We start from the raw sequence: 20,602 nt of genomic DNA on the forward strand, positions 1-20,602 counted from the left end.
ATCTGATGAATTCTTGTTATACCTCCTTTCTATTAAAATGTTGAAAACAACATCATCTCCCATCTTCTGCAGGCCCGAATCTCGAATATGGACCTTGACGCTTCTGCTTGGAACCTGCTTGCTCTACTGCACACGGGTCACGATGCCCATCTGTGTAGTGGCCATGAGTGCCCACTTTGGCTGGGACAAGAAACAATCTGGCATTGTCCTGAGCAGCTTTTTCTGGGGCTACTGTGTGACTCAGATCATTGGAGGACACCTGAGTGATAGGTATGGGCCATTTTGTATTTAACTGCATTGTGACCATACTAGAAATAGAATGAATGCAGGCTGAGTATCCCTTCTCCAGAATTCTGAAATCCTAAACTCTCCAAAGTTGTCCACATGGTTGGCTGAAACAGTGAAACCAATGCTTTTTGATGGTTCAATGTACACAAACCTTTTTCCAAGCACAAAATTATTAAAATGTAATCTGGCAATCCTTACACTCTTCCTCATGATGTAGTAATGGGGAAGAATGAAATCTCCTCTCCTGTTTCTAAAACATTGAAACACATAATAATAATAATAATATTAATAATAATATACTTTATTCATATTCTGCCCTATCTTCGCGAGGGGATGGGCGGATTACAGTACACATATAAGGCAAACATTCTATGCTAATTATATAATTAACAAAGACAGACACTACAAAAACAGAGATAAAGGCTTCCCATCTTTTTCCCTTTCTGGCATCTGGAGGCTGTGCTAAACTCCAGCCACAGGGGGTGCTGTCTCTCCATTTTCTATGTCAAGGACCTTTGTTGTTTTTAAATGCTCTCCCGATCGAATTTTCAGCATGTCCTCATGGCTGCCTTTTATTACCTCCTCGCCAAAGTGATACCTATTTATCTACTCACATTACTGTTTTCGAACTGCTAGGTGAGCAGAAGCTGGGCTGACGATTGGGAGCTTATCCCGGACTGGGCTTGAACTGTTGACCTTTTGATTGGCAATTTTTTTTGCAGCTGGCAGTTTAACCCAGCCTGGCCCATCTCCTTATGCTTGGTTCTTGATGGTAAGAGCTGAACATTAAAATGTGCTGGCATTTTTGGTCCATCGTATTTCGAACACTGGCCACTACATGAATGCAAGTTTGTAAAAGAATTAGTCTTTTCTCTTGTAGAAGGAGGTATGTGATAGTGTAGATTCATAGCTTGTACAAGTCATGGGCAACATACCACTCCTATTCAAATGGGGGGCAGCATTGATTCCTGCATTAAAACATTGACCTAGAAGTGTAGGGAACAACTTTTTGGCAAGTAACCTGATTCTCTTCTATCTTCTAGGATAGGAGGAGAGAAAGTTCTCCTCCTTTCTGCGACAGCCTGGGGGTGCATTACTGCCATCACCCCTCTTTTCATCTATGTTGGCTCTGCTCACCTGGTTCTTATGACCTTCTCCCGGTTCTTCATGGGGCTGTTTCAAGGTAAGATGATCTGCTTGTCAAAGTTTTGTTTACCCAGATATTGGGACTGGAGTATGAAGAAGCACTAATTAGTTTGTAGTCATGAAGACTTTCCATTTTTAATTAAAGGGTTATATATCATATCATATCATATCTTATCATATCATATCATATCATATCATATCATATCATATCATTATATTATATTATTATATTAAGTGCGGAGTCGCCAAGAAAACCTACTGTAGCTCTAACAAAGGTAAAAGTCTTTCATTTCAATTGCATTTGAAAAGGTTTACTTATTCAGCATCAACAGGTATAGCAGTATAGACTTCCTGTAAAATATAATTATCTCTGCCAAAGAAGGGGAAAGTTAGCCTCATACAGGTCAGAGTTTGCCTGGATTTCAGTGAAAGTTGCACTACTCCTAAAAATTGAATTGAATTCTGTCCCCAGAGCTGTGTAGTACCCCTCCAAACCTAATCTAATGGGAATGTCTTCTTCCCCCTCTAACTTACCAGGGGTTCATTTTCCTGCTTTGGCTAGCCTGTTTTCCCGAAAAGTGCGGGAAAATGAAAGAGCGTTTACATATAGCACTGTCGGAACTGGATCACAGTTTGGGTAAGTATTTTCAAATGAATGGTGGGGCCATGAATATGACGAAGACAAATTCAATTTGGGCTCTTTTCAGTGGTGGTCAGTAAGCTGGTGAATCAGCTGTCAGTTTTGATCTGAAGCTTGAAAGAACCTTTCAATGGGATTTTGGCCTGCATCAATAGGAGCATAGTGTCTAGATCTAAGGAAGCAATGCTACCCCTCTATTCCACCTTGGTTAGACCACACCTGTAATATTTTGTCTAATTCTGGGCACCACAGTTGAGGAGAGATATTGACAAGCTGGAATGTGTCCAGAGGAGGGCGACTAAAATGATCAAGGGTCTGGAGAACAAGCCCTATGAGGAGCGGCTTAAGGAGCTGGGCATGTTTAGCCTGAAGAAGAGAAGGCTGAGAGGAGATATGATAGCCATGTATAAATATGTGAGAGGAAGTCACAGGGAGGAGGGAGCAAGCTTGTTTTCTGCTTCCCTGGAGACTAGGACGCGGAACAATGGCTTCAAACTACAAGAAAGGAGATTCCATCTAAACATAAGGAAAAACTTCCTGACCGTGAGAGCTGTTCAGCTGTGGAACTCTCTGTGTGGTGGAGGCTCCTTCTTTGGAAGCTTTTAAACAGAAACTGGATGGCCATCTGTTGGGGTGCTTTGAATGCAATATTCCTGCTTCTTGGCAGGGGCTGGACTGGATGGCCTATAAGGTCTCTTCCAACTCTTTGATTCTATGATTCAGAAATCCTGAACTAATTTTGAAACTAGGGTTCAGTACATGTATTACATCCTTTGAACATCAGAGCAAAACCTGCAGAAATGTGCTATCCAATCTCCAAAATAGGTTCAGTACCTTGGAGAGCTCCTTTAAAGTTCAGGCCAATGTACACTGCACATTGAGAAACCCAGGTGATATGAAATCTACCAGATATCAGTGACTGCAGCTTTCCCTGTATTCTAAGAAAGCCCTTTTTTGCTGCTGAAATAGCATTGTGCAGCACAGTTTGGCAATCCATCATGGGGGGTTGGCAGGGTCTGCAGTGTTTGGTCACTCTCAGTTTACATTAAACAAGCAAGGAAGCTAACCCCATTCTCAACTCAGAAAACGAACTTTCTAAACTAAGAAAATGATAAATGTAGCACTAAGGCAGGAAAAATGAAGTGCACAAATATAGGTTGACTAGCACTTGGCTTGAAAATAGTACATGTGAAAAGGATCTAGGGAAATTAGTACAGCTTCCTCACTTCTCTCCTTCAAGAAGCAATTAAAAACATACTTTTGCACACTGGCCTTTGGAGAGGAGGATGACGAATCTTCATTTTTTTTTTTGTTTTGTCTGATGATGCTGGTGATGATTACTTTACCTTAACTGCCCGAGAGCCATGTTTTTATAGGGACCAGGTTGTGGTTATAGGGTTTTCATAGGGACCAGCTGGTTAGAAGTCAGTTGCATTAAAATAACTACTGACCGAAAGATCATGAGTTCAAAGCCAACCTGGGCCGGAGTAAGCTCCTGACCATCTGTCTAGATAGCTGTCGACCTTAACAGCCCGAAATACAGTTGCATCTGTCAAATAGGAAATGTAGGTACTGCTTATGCGGGGAGGCTAATTTAACTAATTTATGACACCATAAAAATCTCCAGCAGTGTGCAAAAGAATGAAGAAGTACTCCATCAGTGTCACAAGTGGACAGTGAAGTGACAGCTCCCCTGGTGCCCAAGATTTGAAGTATACCCTCATGAAGCTGGAAAGTTAAATAGCCTCTGTGTGTCTCTCAACAACAATTTCAACAGAAAGGAAGAAACCATGAACAAAATCTGGCTACCAGTATTAAAATCTCTTAAATTATAACAGTAAATAAAGAAGAAAACTCAAACACAGGGGAACTCCAGACAAGAAACAAACAGGAACAGCTAATCATCTTTCAACAAAGAATTCCCCCAGGCAGAAACAGGGCACACCTAAAAACTGTCAGGCCATTAAATGTTAATCAAGGTGGCCAATTGAAACATTCACACCTAACTCCAACAGATGAGAGTTCTTTCTCCCACCCTGGAGTTTCTACAGATAGATAAACCCATTTTTTTCCTAGTTTCCAATAGACCTCAAAACCTCTGAGGATGCCTGCCATAGATGCAGGTGAAATGCCAGGAGAGAATGCTTCTAGAACATGGCCATAAAGCCCAATAAACCTACAACAACCCATTGAGTAATCTGCCCAGTTTAATTTCCTCCTGTATTTCAACTTCTTTGTTAGATGAGAGAATGGGAAGCAAATGCATCATTTTAACTCTCCTTCCCTTTTCAGGACTCTGGTGATGGGTGCTGCAGGTTCTCTCCTTCTCGATTGGTATGGATGGGAAACGGTCTTCTACTTTTCAGGGTTGCTAACCTTGCTCTGGGTATACTGCATGTGCAAATACCTGTTGAATGAGAAAGGTAAATATGTCTCTCTTACAACTGCAGCCTCACCCTTCTAACATTTGCTTGCTCTGGTTGGCACTGGACAGCAACCGGAAATGTGAATTTTTGTGCATCATGTGTGAGTGTGTCAATATAACTTGATGACAACTCAGAGCATATCTCATCAACTTATTTATTTATTTATTTATTTATTTATTGGTATACTTGTATACCGCGATATCTCAGCCCGTGCGGCGACTCATCGCGGTTTACAACATGTTAAAAATACAATGTTAAAATATACAATTCACTAAGCATAGAAAACTAAAATTTGAGAATACATACAAAAAACATACACAGTATTGGGCCACCAATACAGATCGGGACATCTCATAGTTAAAATCATCATCCAATTCGTTGTCTTGATTGCTAATCCATGGTCAGATAAAACATCACGATGAAGGTCAATTGAAGACTTGCTCAAACATCCAAGTTTTTAGTTTTTTCCTAAATGCCATTAGCGAGGTGGCTGATCTTAATTCAGTAGGGAGGGCATTCCAAAGCCGGGGGGCCACCGCAGAAAAGGCCCTATCTCTCGTTCCCACGAGCCGCACCTGTGAAGCAGGTGGGATAGAGAGAAGGGCTTCTCCTGAAGATCTAAGGGTCCTGGTGGGCTGATAGGCCGAGATACGTTCGGATAGGTATGTAGGGCCAGAACCGTTTAGGGCTTTAAAGGTCAAAACCAGCACTTTGAATTGGGCTCGGTAGCTAGTCGGTAGCCAGTGAAGCTGGTACAGCAGAGGAGTTGTGTGCTCCCTGCGCCCAGCTCCTGTTAATACCATGGCTGCCGCCCGTTGGACTAGTTGGAGCTTCCGGGCCGTCTTCAAAGGCAACCCCACGTAGAGAGCGTTGCAGTAGTCAAGACGGGATGTAACCAGAGCGTGGACTACCGTGGCCAAGTCAGGCTTCCCAAGGTACGGTCGCAGTTGGCGCACGAGTCTTAACTGTGCGAATGCTCCCCTGGTCACCGCCGAAACCTGGGGCTCCAGGCTCAGCGATGAGTCCAGGATCACACCCAAACTGCGAACCTGTGTCTTCAGGGGGAGTGCGACCCCGTCTAACACAGGCTGTAACCCTATACCCTGTTCGGCCTTGCGACTGACCAGGAGCACCTCTGTCTTGTCTGGATTCAATTTCAATTTGTTCGCCCCCATCCAGACCGTCACAGCGGCCAAGCACCGGTTCAGGACTTCGACAGCCTCCTTAGTAGCAGGTGGAAAGGAGTGACAGAGTTGGACATCATCTGCGTACAGATGACACCGCACCCCGAAACTCCGGATGATCTCGCCCAGCGGCTTCATGTAGATGTTAAACAACATGGGGGACAGTATTGAACCCTGAGGAACCCCACAAGACAAAGGTTGTGGGGTAGAGCAGGAGTCCCCCAATGACACCTTCTGAGACCGACCCTCGAGGAATGACCGGAGCCACTGCAGAGCAGTACCTCCGAGACCCATTCCCGCGAGGCGTCCCAGAAGGATACCGTGGTCGACGGTATCGAAGGCCGCTGAGAGGTCGAGTAGCACCAACAGGGACACACTCCCCCTGTCAAGCTCCCGACGGAGATCATCCACTAAGGCGACCAAGGCTGTCTCGGTACCATGTCCCGGCCTAAAGCCAGACTGTGCCGGATCTAGATAATCCGTGTCTACCAAGAATGCCTGGAGTTGTGAGGCCACCACACGTTCCATGACTTTGCCCAAAAAGGGAAGATTGGAAACAGGCCGATAGTTTACCAATTGAGTGGGGTCCAGTGATGGCTTCTTCAACAGCGGTTTTATCACAGCTTGCTTTAAGCTGGCTGGAAAGATGCCTTCCCGAAGGGAGGCATTCACCACCACCTTAACCCACTCGGCCAATCCCCCTCTGGCCTCCTTTAGAAGCCAGGATGGGCAGGGGTCTAGGATGCATGTGGTCGCTCTCATTCCTCCAAGCACCTTGTCCACATCCTCAGTTTGAACCAATTGAAATGAATCCATCAAAATCGGACAAGCAGATGCTCGTGTTACATCCTCAGAGACTGCCGTTAATGCGGCGTCCAGTCCAGAGCGGATCGAAGCGACTTTGTCTGTGAAGAACCGAGCAAAAGCTTCGCAGCGAGCAGCCGAGTCGTCAGGGCACCCATCCTGAGTGGTGGGTTTTAAAAGGCCTCTGACAACTCGGAACAGTTCAGCCGGACGGTTCTTTGCAGACGCAATAGTGGCCGCAAAGAAAGCTTTCTTAGCGGCTCTTATTGCCGCGGCATATGACCTTAAAAAGGCCACAAACCGTGTTCGGTTTGACTCGCTCGGATCCGAACGCCACACGCTCTCTAGTTCCCTCTTCTTTCGCTTCAACACCGCCAGCTCCTCAGTAAACCAAGGGGCCGGTTTAGATCGGCTACTTGAGAGGGGACGTTCTGGAGCGATCGTGTCTATTGCCCTGGTCATCTCCCCATTCCAGAGAGCGACCAGGGCATCAACAGGATCACCAACCGCGGTGGCGGGAAAATCCCCAAGAGCCGTCAGGAATCCTTCCGGATCCATAACTTTGAATACTTTTGGTTTGAGTTGAAATCACTAGCACAATTTGGAGAAAGGAATGGTCATAAACAAAACAGCTAGTTCCACATATAGCACAGATGGGCAACTTTAAAGGCTATACTGGCTCCCCAAAAAACTTATAAGTCTGCACCTCCCAATAAAGGAATATGTACAATTTTTCATTAAGATTTTTTCCTAAAGGAAGTAGTGAGTAATTTTACCAATGTATTTTTCTATCACCTCCCAGCCCACAAGGGCTTCTGAGGTGATCAACACATAAAAACAATTAAAGTAGTATCAAGAGGACTAATGATATATGTATGTGTGTATTTAAACCATGTATTGAAGTAGATTGTGAGTAAAAGGAATACAAATCAAATAAACAATAGATGCCAATGAGGGGAAAACTGGAAATCCAATATGTTTGTTGTTGTTCATTCGTTCAGTCGTTTCCAACTCTTTGTGACCTCATGGACCAGCCCACGCCAGAGCTCCCTGTCAGCTGTCACCACCCCCAGCTCCTTCAAGGTCAAGCCAGTTGCTTTAAGGATCCCATCCATCCATCTTGCCCTTGGTCGGCCCCTCTTCCTTTTTCCTTCCATTTCTCCCAGCGTCATACTCTTCTCTAAGCTTTCCTTCCTTCTCATGATGTGGCCAAAATACTTCATCTTTGCCTCTAATATCCTTCCCTTCAATGAGCAGTCGAGCTTTATTTTCTGAAGTATGGACTGGTTGGATCTTGTTGCGGTCCAAGGCACTCTCAGAACTTTCCTCCAACACCAATATGTTTAGTTTAACATTAATGTCATGTCAGTGTAATTATATTTTGAATGTTACGTTGTATCAGGTGTCATATGTGCTTGTGCTTTATATATACGTTTTCTGTAGAAATCAGATAATTATTTTAATGTAGAGATGCTTGTTGATTATCTAAGGATTTTATTGTGTGTATATAAATTGAAAATGAAATTTAAAAGTACAAAGATAGAAACATTTTAAAAGCACATTAAAATGCTGGTTTAAAATCTTATAAAACTTTCTAAAACAGTCCTGAAATGCAGCTTTGCAACAGCTGAAGTAGAGCAGTTTCAAACATTAAAGGATATGTATGCAAAACAGCACTTTTTGGGCTGCCCATTGGCAACTTAAAAGAGATGGGGCCAGTTAACTTTATTGGCTGCTACAGAAAAAAGCCCTGTTATGTGTACCAACCAACCTAACTTTGAGCCATGAAGAAAGGTGGGTAAGAAATGTAATGGTGGTGATGATGATGATGTTTTGGACACACAACAGGTCCTCCTCTAAAGATCTCCTATTTCAGGCAGCCTCATATGACTAGAGACAGCCTTTCCATTCGAGAGATATTCCACAGACATTCCAATCATAGATTATTATTATTATTATTATTATTAATAATAATAATAATAATAATAATAATAAACTTTATTTATACCCCACTACCATCTCCCCAAGGGACTAGGTGCGGCTTACATGAGGCCGAGGCCACAACACAGCAATACAAGCAATAACAACAACAGTAAAACAGATTAAATAAAACTCATAACAAAAAAGCAGTATACAATGACAATAATACAACACACAATTAAAATCTATGACTGGGCCAAATGTAATTAAAGTTAAAAATAATGCTAGGCATGAATAAGGTAGGAGAGATGGGGCGTTGGTAGGAGCATACAAACAATCCTAAATCAATGTAAAGTGCATTTGGAGGGCACAATGCTGAGAATTCATTATTCTGGGAAGGCACACTGGAACAACCACGTTTTCAGGCTCCTCCTAAAGACAGCCAGAGTTGGGGCATGCCTGATTTCGTTGGGAAGTGAATTCCAAAGTCGAGGGGCCACCACTGAGAAGGGCCCTCTCTCTCGTCCCCACCAGTTGCCCCTGCGATGGAGGTGGGAACGCAAGGAGGGCCTCTCCAGATGAACGAAGAGATCGTGTGGGTTCATAATATATATGGGTATATATTTGCCTCATTTCTAACAGACCTTTGAACAAACCTCTGATGATGCTTGCCACAGATGCAGGTGAAACATCAGGAGAGAATGCTACTGGAACATGGTCATATAGCCCAAAAAAACTGCAACTCAAGAGACAGTCTGTCTGATATTCTCACCCATGTTCAATACCAGCACCTTGAATTGAGCGTGAAAGCATATTTGGATCATAAATGTCAAAAATACACCCAGCAACTGTATGTAATCATGAATTTAGATCTGTGTCGTTTATCTTGTGTAGAAATCATCATCCCTTTAGAAGACCTAGTGAAAGGCCTCTCCTTATCCAAACAGACCAAAGTGCCTTGGAAACAAATATTTAAAAAGGCCCCAGTATGGTAAGTTACTCCTATTTACTCACCGGGCATAAGAGCCCATGTGCACACAGTTATATGAGTATCGTTCCCTTCTTATATGGACCTTAAAGAAGTTAAAAGATGAATGTCAAGCAGGCTGTTTCCTCCCACTTTGCTCCTGGAGGAAATGCATATGTTCAGGAAAATATATGAATAGAGTTGGGGTGTTGTTTATTCCATTTCCATCCTGAGAATGAACAATGAACAAAATTTTACTTCCCAATGGATGAATTTATATGATTTTTTGCACATTCCTTTTTGAATCTTGATACATCTGTAACAAAAATTTCCAAGGTTTTTCTCATCTGCTAAAAGCATAGTTTGAATGAAAGTACAATTTTTTGTACACAAAATAAAACTAAAGGTTGAACATCCTTTATCAAAATACTCCCAAATCTGAAATTGTCCCCATAGGTAGCTGAGATAGTGACACATTGTGTTCTGATGCTTCTATGTATACACTTGGTTTCATGCACAACATTATTGTGTATACAACTACCTTCAAGCTATCTGTAGAAAATGTATATGAAATATTAGTAAATTATGTGTTTGGACTTGGGTCTCATTTCCAAGATATCTCATTATATATATATATATATACATTATATATATGCAAATAAAGGCATTCCAAAATTTGAAATAAACCCAAATATAGCTGGTCTTAAGCATTTATGCTTATGGGATAATCAATCAATATTGCAAAATGTAATTTTAGGAGCAAAATGCAACCTTTTGCTATTGATTGATGGCACAGGTCTCCTTGTATTTGTGTAGGACTAAACAAAAACCTCATTTTGGGTGGGACAGAGTGTCTTCATTTTTTTGAGACACTCTTTTTCACTGACATAACATTTACCAATATTATTTCCATCCTTATTAGAGTACAAACAAGATAGGTTCTGTAGGTTTTTTCTGAAATTGAATTTGTATGGAAGTTGGAACAGGTACATTTTTAAAGTGTAACTCCAGCCAATTTTGTCATGGGAAAAACGATTAGTGATGAACCTTCAGTGGAGACACTTTTCCCCCTTGATAGCTCTTACAGAGTAAATTTCCCTATCTAGGGGTAGATTTCCTCTCACTTCCTGTTGTCTCTCCTCTTTTTGTAACTAGGAAATGGATGTAAGTTGGATGTTACTCCAACTCAGGGACTGCCTGTGCACCTGTTGTCATTCATGTGTAAATTGCTCAGTTTGCTTCCTTTTAAATCCGGGCTATTTTTTATTAAAGACTCCTTAGGCTCTTGTGTGGTCTTTCCCCCATGTCTCCCTGCAGGGCAGTGATTGTGTCCCAGCTGTGTGCGGCTAGCACCTTCTTCACGCTCCTCTCCTGGCTTCCCACGTTCTTCACAGAAACCTTTCCTGACTCAAAAGTAAGATAGAATTATGTCCAAGAAGAGAAGCTCAAGACCATTATAGAGGGTTTTTTTCTCTCTTTCTAACTGGCCTGCAAAGCATAGGTTTAAGTTTCCTGTTTTGGGGTGGATTGCCAAAAGGCAACCTGAATATCCAGCCTATACTTCTGTTGCAGGTTCTAGGGCAGATCCAGACAGGCCTTTATCCCAGGAGAATCCATGTTTTAAAAACATGGATTTTCCTGGGGGTCTGTCCACACCCACCTCAGAAAGCATACGCTTACTGGTGGGTATCCAGAAGTTCTCTTGGGACTAGCCCAGAAGAATGTCTGGAGGTCCTCTCCACTCCCCCCAAGCCCCCATACCCCTTAGAAAACTAATGAAAACTTACCCAGTCTCCATTACATGCTTCGGCCAGCTCCCTCCCCCCACTCCTTCTGTGTCATTTCTACGTGCTGGGAGAGCTGGCTGAAGCATGTAATCAAGGTCGGGTAAGTTTTCATTACTTTTCTAAGGAGTCTGGGGGCTTGTGGAAGGGGGGTGGCTATTCCCACAGTTTACCCTGGTATACTGTAGGAATACTGCCTGGACTGCAGTATTCTGCAGTCCAGAACTGGAAATAGTAGTTTTATCATACGCCTTCCAAGAAGGCATGGAAAAAACCCACTATCTAATTAATTTGCTTCAAACCAGGGTTTTCCTGGTTTGTAGCGAATTAATTTGGGACTGTCCAGAATGCTGTCTGGACAGCCCCTCCTTTCTGGTGGGTATCCAGAAGTTCTCTTGAGACTAGCCTGAGAGAATGTCTGGAATTATTGTGGTATCTGGTAGATACCACAATAAGGGCACTGTCAGGACAGGTCCCCAGTCTGTTGTTCCAGTACTGCCCTCATCCAGCCTCCTGTCTTTGGAGTTGCTGGAAGTTGACCACAGAATTGTGCTGGAGGACCTAGAAATTCCTAAGGAGTACACTACTCTAGCAATCTTTAGATTGCCCTGGAAGCCCTAGAGATTTCTAGAGAGGTGTTAGAAAAAATAGTTTTCATTTGCATTTTCCCACTTTTGTGGGATTCCTACAATCTAAATCCTACATAATATATAAGACTAGCTGTGGTTAAATTAGCTTTTCTTCTTCTAGTTCCTATTGGATATGGGCAGAGGTGTTTTTCATATTTTTTGTTTTTGAATTATTTAACTACAACAGGGTTTTTAAAATGTATTATCAATATCATGTGCTTGTGGCTGTATTAGGCTTGGTGCTGCTGATGTTAAACTATGCAAGTACCTTCTCCTGGTGTCCTGTGCCAGGAGTAGCACTGAGCATATGCATAAGAGTCAAAGTCAAGGGAAAAAAAGTCCCTAATATCATATGGGGGAACTTTGTATGAAGCAGCTGCATGATTAAATCCTTGGATGAGATACTAAACGTGATAAAATTGCACCACCTACCGACCAAGCTTGCATGTTGCAAATGAAACTGTTTCTATCTTATCAATAGTTGTTTCACTGCAATATCTTCCTCTGAAATCCAAAATCGAGGACATGTGGGGCTGAGAGACTGACATTTTTGCTTTCTAATGGTGCAATGTACACAAACGTTGTTTGAGGCACAAAGTTGCATTAAAATTAAATTCAGGCTATATATTTACAGGCAGTCCCCAAGTTACAAACAAGATAGGTTGTATAAGTTTGTTCTTAAGTTGAATTTGTATGAAAGTCAGAACAGGTACATTTTTAAAGTGTTACTCCAGCCAATTATCAGTATTTGTTAGTTTTGGATAGCATAGGGAGGTGTTCCCACTCCTGTGACATTTGTTTTGTTGTCTGTGCTCCTATTCAGAAGATTTCACCTCACTTCTGTCTGTGTGATCATTGGATTTTGAAACAATTGGATTGTTGTGAAAACAAGGATTGGTGATAGCTCCAGTGGAGACACCTTTTCTCCATGAGAACTCTTTCAGGAGGGGTGGATTATTTCATTTTTTTAATTTACAGCATTTATATTCTGCCCATCTCACCCTGAAGGAGACTCAGGGCGGATTACAGAACACACATAAATGACAAACATTCAATGCCATTAAACAGGCAGGACAGACAGCAGATAGAGGTATTAAGCATTTCCCCCAACTTCAGTGTCTGGAGGTTGTGCTCAATTCTGGCCACAGGGGGTGCTGTTGCTCCTTTTTCTATGATGAAGATCCTTGATCACAGACTTCCTCCTTTGATCTCTGGCATTTTCTGGTATTTGTTTTATGGTGCCGTACAATACCTCCCCGCTTAAGTGGTGACTAATTTGTCTACTCACAGCTCACAGCTGTTTTCGAATTGCTTAGGTGGACAGTAAGTTAGGCTGAAGGTCGGGTGCTCACTCTGACCCAGGCTTCAAGCTGCCAATCTTTTGATTGGTAAGATGTATTGCTGCTGGTGATTAATCAGCTTTGCTAAAACCCGGCCCACTCACTTCTTGTTGTCTCACCCCTTGTGATGTCTCGGCCTAGTATTATTTCCTTGTTGCCTGTTGGACTGTTCCATTTTTCCAAGTTTAGGGGAGAAGCTTAGGTTCCCCCTAGAGTCCGAGCTCAGTTGGTGCAGCCCATTCTGACTCAGAGCCAGAATGGGCTGGGGACAGAACTTATGGCATTCTTTGTTGGTCATAGCTTATAGATAGTTGCCAGATAGTGTCTGGTCTGGCCTAGCAATTTGAACAGGCCATCCTTATCACATATTTGCCATAGAACAGTTGTATTTGCCTTAGAGTATTTGTAATAAAGAATAGATAATATTTGCCATAGTTTATAGATTATAGATTAGAATATATTTGCCAAAGCTTATAGATAGTTCATAGATAATACATATTTGTCAAAGTTTATAGATTATAGATAGATAGTTCATATACATATAATAGTTAACAGTTATATTTGCCTTAGAGTTTATAGTATTTGTAATAAAGAATAGTTATATTTGCCATAGTTTATAGATTATAGAATAAGCCATAGAATAGCTATACTTACCTCATAGATTAGAATATATTTACCTCATAGAATAGTTATACATGCCCCAGAGTTTATAGTTTGTTACCTCAGAATTTATATTTCACTGTTCTAACGCTATCAAATTTGTTACCTCAGATTTACACCTCTGTATACCTTGTTTTATTTCACCTTGTTTATTTAGTAAACAATTGTTGAACTTAATCTTGTTTGTAGAGTTTTATTTTGGGGGAATTATAGTAATTAGGGCATACCGATGGTCACTGGGAAAATAGCCAGGCACATTTAGTTTCTCCTTAATCTTCCCAGTGTGCCATCATACCCCTGTTCTTAACTATGAATCATTTGTAACTCAGGGACTACCTGTATATGTTGTATGTGAAAGATATATTAATTCCATGTTTAGACTTAGATTGTATCTCATAATATGTATGCAAATATTCCAAAATCTTAAAAAACCTAATATCCAAATACTTTTGGTTCAAAGCATTTTGGATAAGAAAAACTCAACCTGTAGCTTATGACTTCTGGGTCAGCAGAGTGGTACATCCATTTAAAATTTTACCATAGTTGTCCAAAATAGATTGAGCATCTTGGATAGAATTAAACTTTAGAAGAATTCAGTAGTCCACTGATATGGAGCCCACCTGTCACCATTACATTTGAAGTTGTGTTGTCATGATGTCAGGACCTCTGTTAGTGCTGTAGCTATTTGCCTATCTATGGTGTTCTTGACTTCTTCCAGGGCTGGATATTTAATGTCGTTCCATGGCTTGTGGCGATTCCAACAAGCTTGTTCAGTGGATTTCTTTCTGACCAGTATATCAATCAAGGTAAAATCTCATTTCATTCTTTAGGTCCTTTGTTAGCATTTGGATGGGGGACTACCAAGGAATATCAGGGGCTCTAACCTAATGCTTCTAAGTCTATCAGTTGTAGGAGACTGACACTTATGGTTTTCTAGTGTACCAGGTTAGGGCCTAAATAATCCCCATAGGCACTAGATCCTATCTGATCTTGGAAGTCAAGCAGAGCCAGCCCTCATTAATATATATTTGGATGGGAAACTACCAACAAATACCTGATTCTTTGGACTATATTTCAGAGGAAGGAACTGGCAAAAGCCTTCAAGTTTCCTGTTGACTAATGCCAACCTCATGAATTTCAGGCTTTATTCAAGGAATATTCAGAGGTGAGTTTGCAAGTTCCCTCCTCTGAAAAGTAGCCTACAGCACCTGATTATCATTGGTGGTCTCCCATCCAAGTACCAACCATGTCTGACCGTGCTTAGCTTTCATGATCAGACGGGATCTGATACCTTTTCAATTTATTTTCTCTCTTTTCTTTCTCTCTATTCACTTTCAGGATATAAACCAATCACCATTCGCAAGTTTATGCAGGTAAGAAAAAACGGTATCATTCCAGCTGGTGACAGTGAGAGGAACTTATAAATTATATTCATTTGTGTGAGACTCAAGGTGGTTTAGGAGACAATGAATCTGATGGACATGAGTTGAAATCTCCACTCAAATGTAAAATCCACTGCCTGGCCTAAGATTTGGCCTAGATTTCTCTTTGCAGTCTACCTTGCAGGGTTGTTATGAGGTTGAAATTGTGAGTAGTAGGAAGACAACTTTGTATGTTGTTCTGATAATCTTCCTTTGATTCTGTCTACTGAACATGATAGCACTTATTTCCAAATAAACATTCATGGGACTGGTTTAGGGATTTTTTTATTCTACTTCAGAATATGGAAATAGTGACTTCACAGGTCCATTGAGAAGCTCTATAAAGATAAAGGCCACTACGTTATACTTGTTGTCAACATACCTAATATTTTGGTTTTCTTCTATTTTGAGATTGTTGGGTTAGGAATATCCGGCGTATTTGCTTTGGGCATTGGTTACACGTCCAGTTTTTGCCAAGCAGTGGTGTTTGCATCCGCCTGCATTGGATTTCAGACCTTCAATCACAGGTAATGTTATGATTTTTGGTGGGACATGGATAAACTAGTGTGTTTGGGTGGAAGGGCTTCAGTTAGGGAAATGACTTCAGGTCTTGCAGATCTTCTCAAATAGCCTGTCTGTCTGATTAATCAAATTCTTTATCGTGCTTGGATTAATTCATGACCCTTTTTTTCTCTCTCTCTCTCCCCCCCCCCCCCCCCCCAAATAGTGGCATCTCAGTCAATATACAGGATCTGGCTCCTTCATGTGCTGGTCTATTGTTTGGTAAGGATTAGTTGTTTCCATCTTTTGTATTTAGTGGTTGTGGATGCGGTAAGGAATATTGAGCATTGCATCCTGTTACATGAAGTCACGTTTTCTAGATTATGTTGTACTGAAAGTCCCATCAACTCTACCGAATTTAATTAGAAGTGAGAAATTTTGGGATTTACTGTGAAACAACTCTTGAAGAATCACATTTATTTATTTATTTATTTATTTATTATTTTGGGCATTTCTACCTGGCCCTTCTTACCCCCCAGGGGGGACTCAGGGCGGCTTACATGCGGCACAATTTGATGCCAACAATTACAATTAAAATGTAATAACAATAAACACGATAGTTAAAAACATACAATTAATACAATATCAACTAAAAAGCTGATCTACAGCCTGTGTTTATCGAGTTCTAAAATCCATCAATCCATTTAGCATTACCATAATCCTTTCCAACTCTAGTCATCATTACCTTGTTAGTCTGCCCAAATGCCTGGTCCCATATCCATATCTTCAACTTCCTTCTGAAGAAGAGGAGAGATGTTGACGACCTGATTTCCCCGGGGAGTGAATTCCACAGTCGAAGGGCCACCACTGAGAAGGCCCTGTCCCTCATCCTCACCAGCCTCACTTGTGATAAAGGTGGGGCCATAGAAGGAGATACGTTCGGACAGGTACGCTGGGCCGGCGCCGTATATAATTCCCAGGCCTGAGATAAAGAGAGTAGGGAAGGTTTTGCTAAAGAATGATGGTTTGAAAAGACATGGCATAGGTTACTAAACAAAGGGGGAGAAAGAAAGGTAGTACACAAACATATATGAAACAAAGGCAGCAGGAAACAGAAGCTGCATGGGATAAAAATCCTAGTATGGTATAGTGGTTGAGTGTTGAACTACAACTCTGGAGACCAAGTTTTGAATGCCCACTTTGCCATGGAAGCCCACTGTGTGACCTTAAGCGAGTCACATATTCTCTTAGCCTCAGAGGAAGGCCAATCTGAAATCCTTCTGGTAGGTTCTTCTCATGGGTGCTAGAAGTCAGAAATGACCTGAAGTCATACAACAACCATTATTTATTGCCATGCTTTGATTCCCTCCTATCTCTTGGCAGGTGTGGCTAATACCGGTGGAGCTTTATTGGGTAAGTTGTTGCCTTGTTTTATGTCAGAATGAGTTCCTCATGTATTCCTTTACCAAAGAAATCCTGATTCTTGTGGTCATGTGAACAATTGAAATAGGTGTCTGTGTGAGAGGGAAATCCATGTGACATCTAGGAGAAAGGTACAATGAGATGACACTCTCTTGGACAGAAATGTAGTGCTACAACTCTGGAAATCTACAGAAATGTAATCCGTACCCCTCTGACATGGAACTATCTAGGTGAAACTTAGCCTCAGTGGAAGATGATGGTGAACCTCTTCTGAAAAAACCCTGCTGAGAAAATCCCATGATAGATTCGCCTTAGGTTGCTACAAGTCAGAAAGGACTTAAAGACACACAAGGGGGCACATGAATATCAGGGATGTTTTCCTAATTCTCTCAGCCATGGAATAGTCATAAGAGGAGCTGCATAGGTTCAGTTGTAAGTTCGGGAAGTTGCTTTGGTTGTTATCAGACACAGGCATAAGGTGAGCTCATCCTTCATGTATCATTAAGAGAATGCTAGCCATAATGTATTTATTGGAACTTTTAACATTAATTAATGGTAATACATTAATTACAGCCAGCTCTCCTCATTTGTAGATTTGACTTTTATGGGAGGATTTAATTAAAATGTTCCCAGGTTCTCCAGTGCAATTGTGTGGTCAGCTTCCTCCAGAGCAGTGGAGGGTCCCCAACCTGTGGGTCCCCAGATGTTTTCGCATTCAACTCCCAGAAATCCTAACAACTGGCAAACTGGCTGGGATTTCTGGGAGTTGTAGGCCAAAACACCCGAGGACCCACAGGTTGACAACCACTGCTCCAGAAGTTGATCATACAGTCATGCTGCAGGACCCAAAAATTCCTAGAGAAAATACCTCTCTAAACATCTCTAGGTCCTCAATTATGATGCCAGAAGTTGGCCATAGGATCATCTTGAAGGTCCTGGAAATTCTGAGAGAGGTATTCTCTCACATAAAAAAAAACCTGCAGGTTTTTAAAATCCCATTTTTTCCTTTATTATGTGAGTTCTGTACCCCTAATGCCAATAAATGTGGAGGACTAATTGTAATTCATTTGCATCCCAATCCTAGGAGGAAGATAGGATAAAATCATAGAATCATAGAATCAAAGCGTAGGAAGAGACCTCATGGGTCATCCAGTCCAACCCCATTCTGCCAAGAAGCAGGAATATTGCATTCAAATCACCCCTGACAGATGGCCGTCCAGCCTCTGTTTAAAATCTTCCAAAGAAGGAGCCTCCACCACACTCTGGGGCAGAGAGTTCCACTGCTGAACGGCTCTCACAGTCAGGAAGTTCTTCCTCATGTTCAGATGGAATCTCCTCTCTTGTAGTTTGAAGCCATTGTTCCGCATCTTAGTCTCCAAGGAAGCAGAAACCAAGCTTGCTCCCTCCTTCCTGTGGCTTCCTCTCACATATTTATACATGGCTATCATATCTCCTCTCAGCCTTCTCTTCTTCAGGCTAAATATGCCCAGCTCCTTAAGCCGCTCCTCATAGGTCTGGTTCTCCAGACCCTTGATCATTTTAGTCGCCCTCCTCTGGACACATTCCAGCTTGTCAATATCTCTCTTGAATTGTGGTGCCCAAAATTGGACACAATATTCCAGGTGTGGTCTAACCAAAGCAGAATAAAGGGGTAGCATTACTTCCCTAGATCTAGACACTAGGCTCCTATTGATGCAGGCCAAAATCCCATTGGCTTTTTTTGCTGCCACATCACATTGTTGGCTCATGTTTAACTTGTTCTCCACGAGGATACATATCAAATAAATCAGTGAATATGATAAAAAGTTATAATTTGGATACATTGAAAGTTATTGATGTTTGGTTTTAACAGAAGAGAATGAAATGACTGGTTTTATGCTGACTTTTTTTGGGGAAAAATACCAACCCATTTCCTTTCTGTCTTCATTCAGGTGTGGTTTGTGTATACTTGGCTGGACATTTGATTGAAAGCACTGGCTCCTGGGTGTCTGTTTTCAATCTCGTGGCAATAGTGAATGCCGTTGGACTCTGCACTTTCCTCATCTTTGGAAAAGCTCACAGAGTGGACACAGACGCTGTCTATGTAGATTTGTAAGCTTTCCCCTGGGCAAAATCCAGGAAAGTTTTGGACTGATATTACAGAACTTCAGCTGAATACCAAAAAACAACTTGCTGGTTGTGCAATGAAGAGAAGCCATATACTAACTTATTGATTTTAGGGGTAAATTCTCTGCCATTTTCAACTCCTATTTCTTTTGTGTGTGTTTGACCCATTTTACTGCTGACCTGCAAAATGGTAATATTAGAACTCGCCATCAATTCCAATGGAACAATGTTTAAATTTCAGGCAAATACAGAAAAGGCCACAATGATTGTTGCAGATAATTTCCAAAAGGCTTGGCAGTGGGAGCAACACTGAGGACCAAATTAACTCAATGGAGAGGAAGGATAAAATAGACAAATCCCCTTTCTGTAACTGGTATGGTGGCCCTGCAGATTTCAGCCAATGCATGTGGAAATTGTAGGTTTCTTTTCAGGATCCCTCCAGAAGCAGACTGACAAAAATGTGTAATTTAAACAATAGCAAAATGATAAAGTTCACTCTTTCTGGCAAAGGGGAAAAAAACAACAAAGAATGAGATTTAAATTATTACAACAGGATAAGAAACGTGGAGGTTTTTGTTTACTGGATTTTCAACTTTATCCTGGTTGTAGTTTAGTAAGTTTGAAAGGAGGTTACAATCTAGATAGCAAAGCATTGCTACAGCTGGAGTACTTAGATTTAAGATTTGGTTGTCATGGGTATGTGTGGTATGAAAAGAACAAAGTAAATTCTGATTTTAACAATCATTTTATAACAAAGCTGATGCTGGGTTGTTGTAGGTTTTTTCAGGCTATATGGCCATGTTCTAGAGGCATTCTCTCCTGACGTTTTGCCTGCATCTATGGCAAGCATCCTCAGAGGTAGTGAGGTCTGTTGGAGGTCTGTTCCTACAGACCTCACTACCTCTGAGGATGCTTGCCATAGATGCAGGTGAAACATCAGGAGAAATACCTCTAGAACATGGCCATATAGCCCGAAAAAACCTACAACAACCCAGTGATTCCGGCCATGAAAGCCTTAGACAAAGCTGATGCTTTTTTTCATGTCAGGAGTGACTTAAGCGCTTCTGGTGTGAAAGAATTGGTCATCTGCAAGGACTTTGCCCAAGGAACACCCAGATGTTTTTATGTTTACCATCCTTGTGGGAGGCTTCTCTCATGTCCCCGCATGGAGAGCTAGAGCTGACAGAGGGAGCTCATCTGTGCTCTCTCTGGATTCAAACCTCTGACCTGTCAGTCTTCAGTCCTGTTGGTGCAAGGGTTTAACCCATTGCGCCACTGGGGGCTCCCAAAGCCAATGCTGAGGATTTGGAATAGATATAAGTCAAAGTTATGTCCAAAACTACCTCTTTGGGTATCTTGGTACC

At 41.7% G+C, this 20,602-nt stretch overlaps 1 protein-coding gene across 1 annotated transcript in view; it reads left to right on the plus strand.

Moving 5' to 3' along the window:
• SLC17A9 (solute carrier family 17 member 9) overlaps positions 1-20,098 on the plus strand; it is a 38,885-nt gene extending 18,787 nt beyond the window's left edge. The window contains exons 2-13 of the mRNA XM_060771964.2: positions 73-270; positions 1,332-1,471; positions 1,972-2,071; positions 4,367-4,497; positions 9,303-9,399; positions 10,693-10,789; positions 14,507-14,594; positions 15,127-15,161; positions 15,621-15,736; positions 15,937-15,992; positions 17,094-17,123; positions 19,064-20,098. Coding sequence (XP_060627947.2) covers positions 73-270; positions 1,332-1,471; positions 1,972-2,071; positions 4,367-4,497; positions 9,303-9,399; positions 10,693-10,789; positions 14,507-14,594; positions 15,127-15,161; positions 15,621-15,736; positions 15,937-15,992; positions 17,094-17,123; positions 19,064-19,227 — 1,252 coding nt within the window. The 3' untranslated portion in view covers positions 19,228-20,098. The remainder of the gene's footprint in view (positions 1-72; positions 271-1,331; positions 1,472-1,971; positions 2,072-4,366; positions 4,498-9,302; positions 9,400-10,692; positions 10,790-14,506; positions 14,595-15,126; positions 15,162-15,620; positions 15,737-15,936; positions 15,993-17,093; positions 17,124-19,063) is intronic.
• Positions 20,099-20,602: the final 504 nt, after the last annotated feature.

Source organism: Anolis sagrei, chromosome 4, assembly GCF_037176765.1.
Source record: "Anolis sagrei isolate rAnoSag1 chromosome 4, rAnoSag1.mat, whole genome shotgun sequence".
Taxonomy (NCBI): Eukaryota; Metazoa; Chordata; class Lepidosauria; order Squamata; family Dactyloidae; genus Anolis; species Anolis sagrei.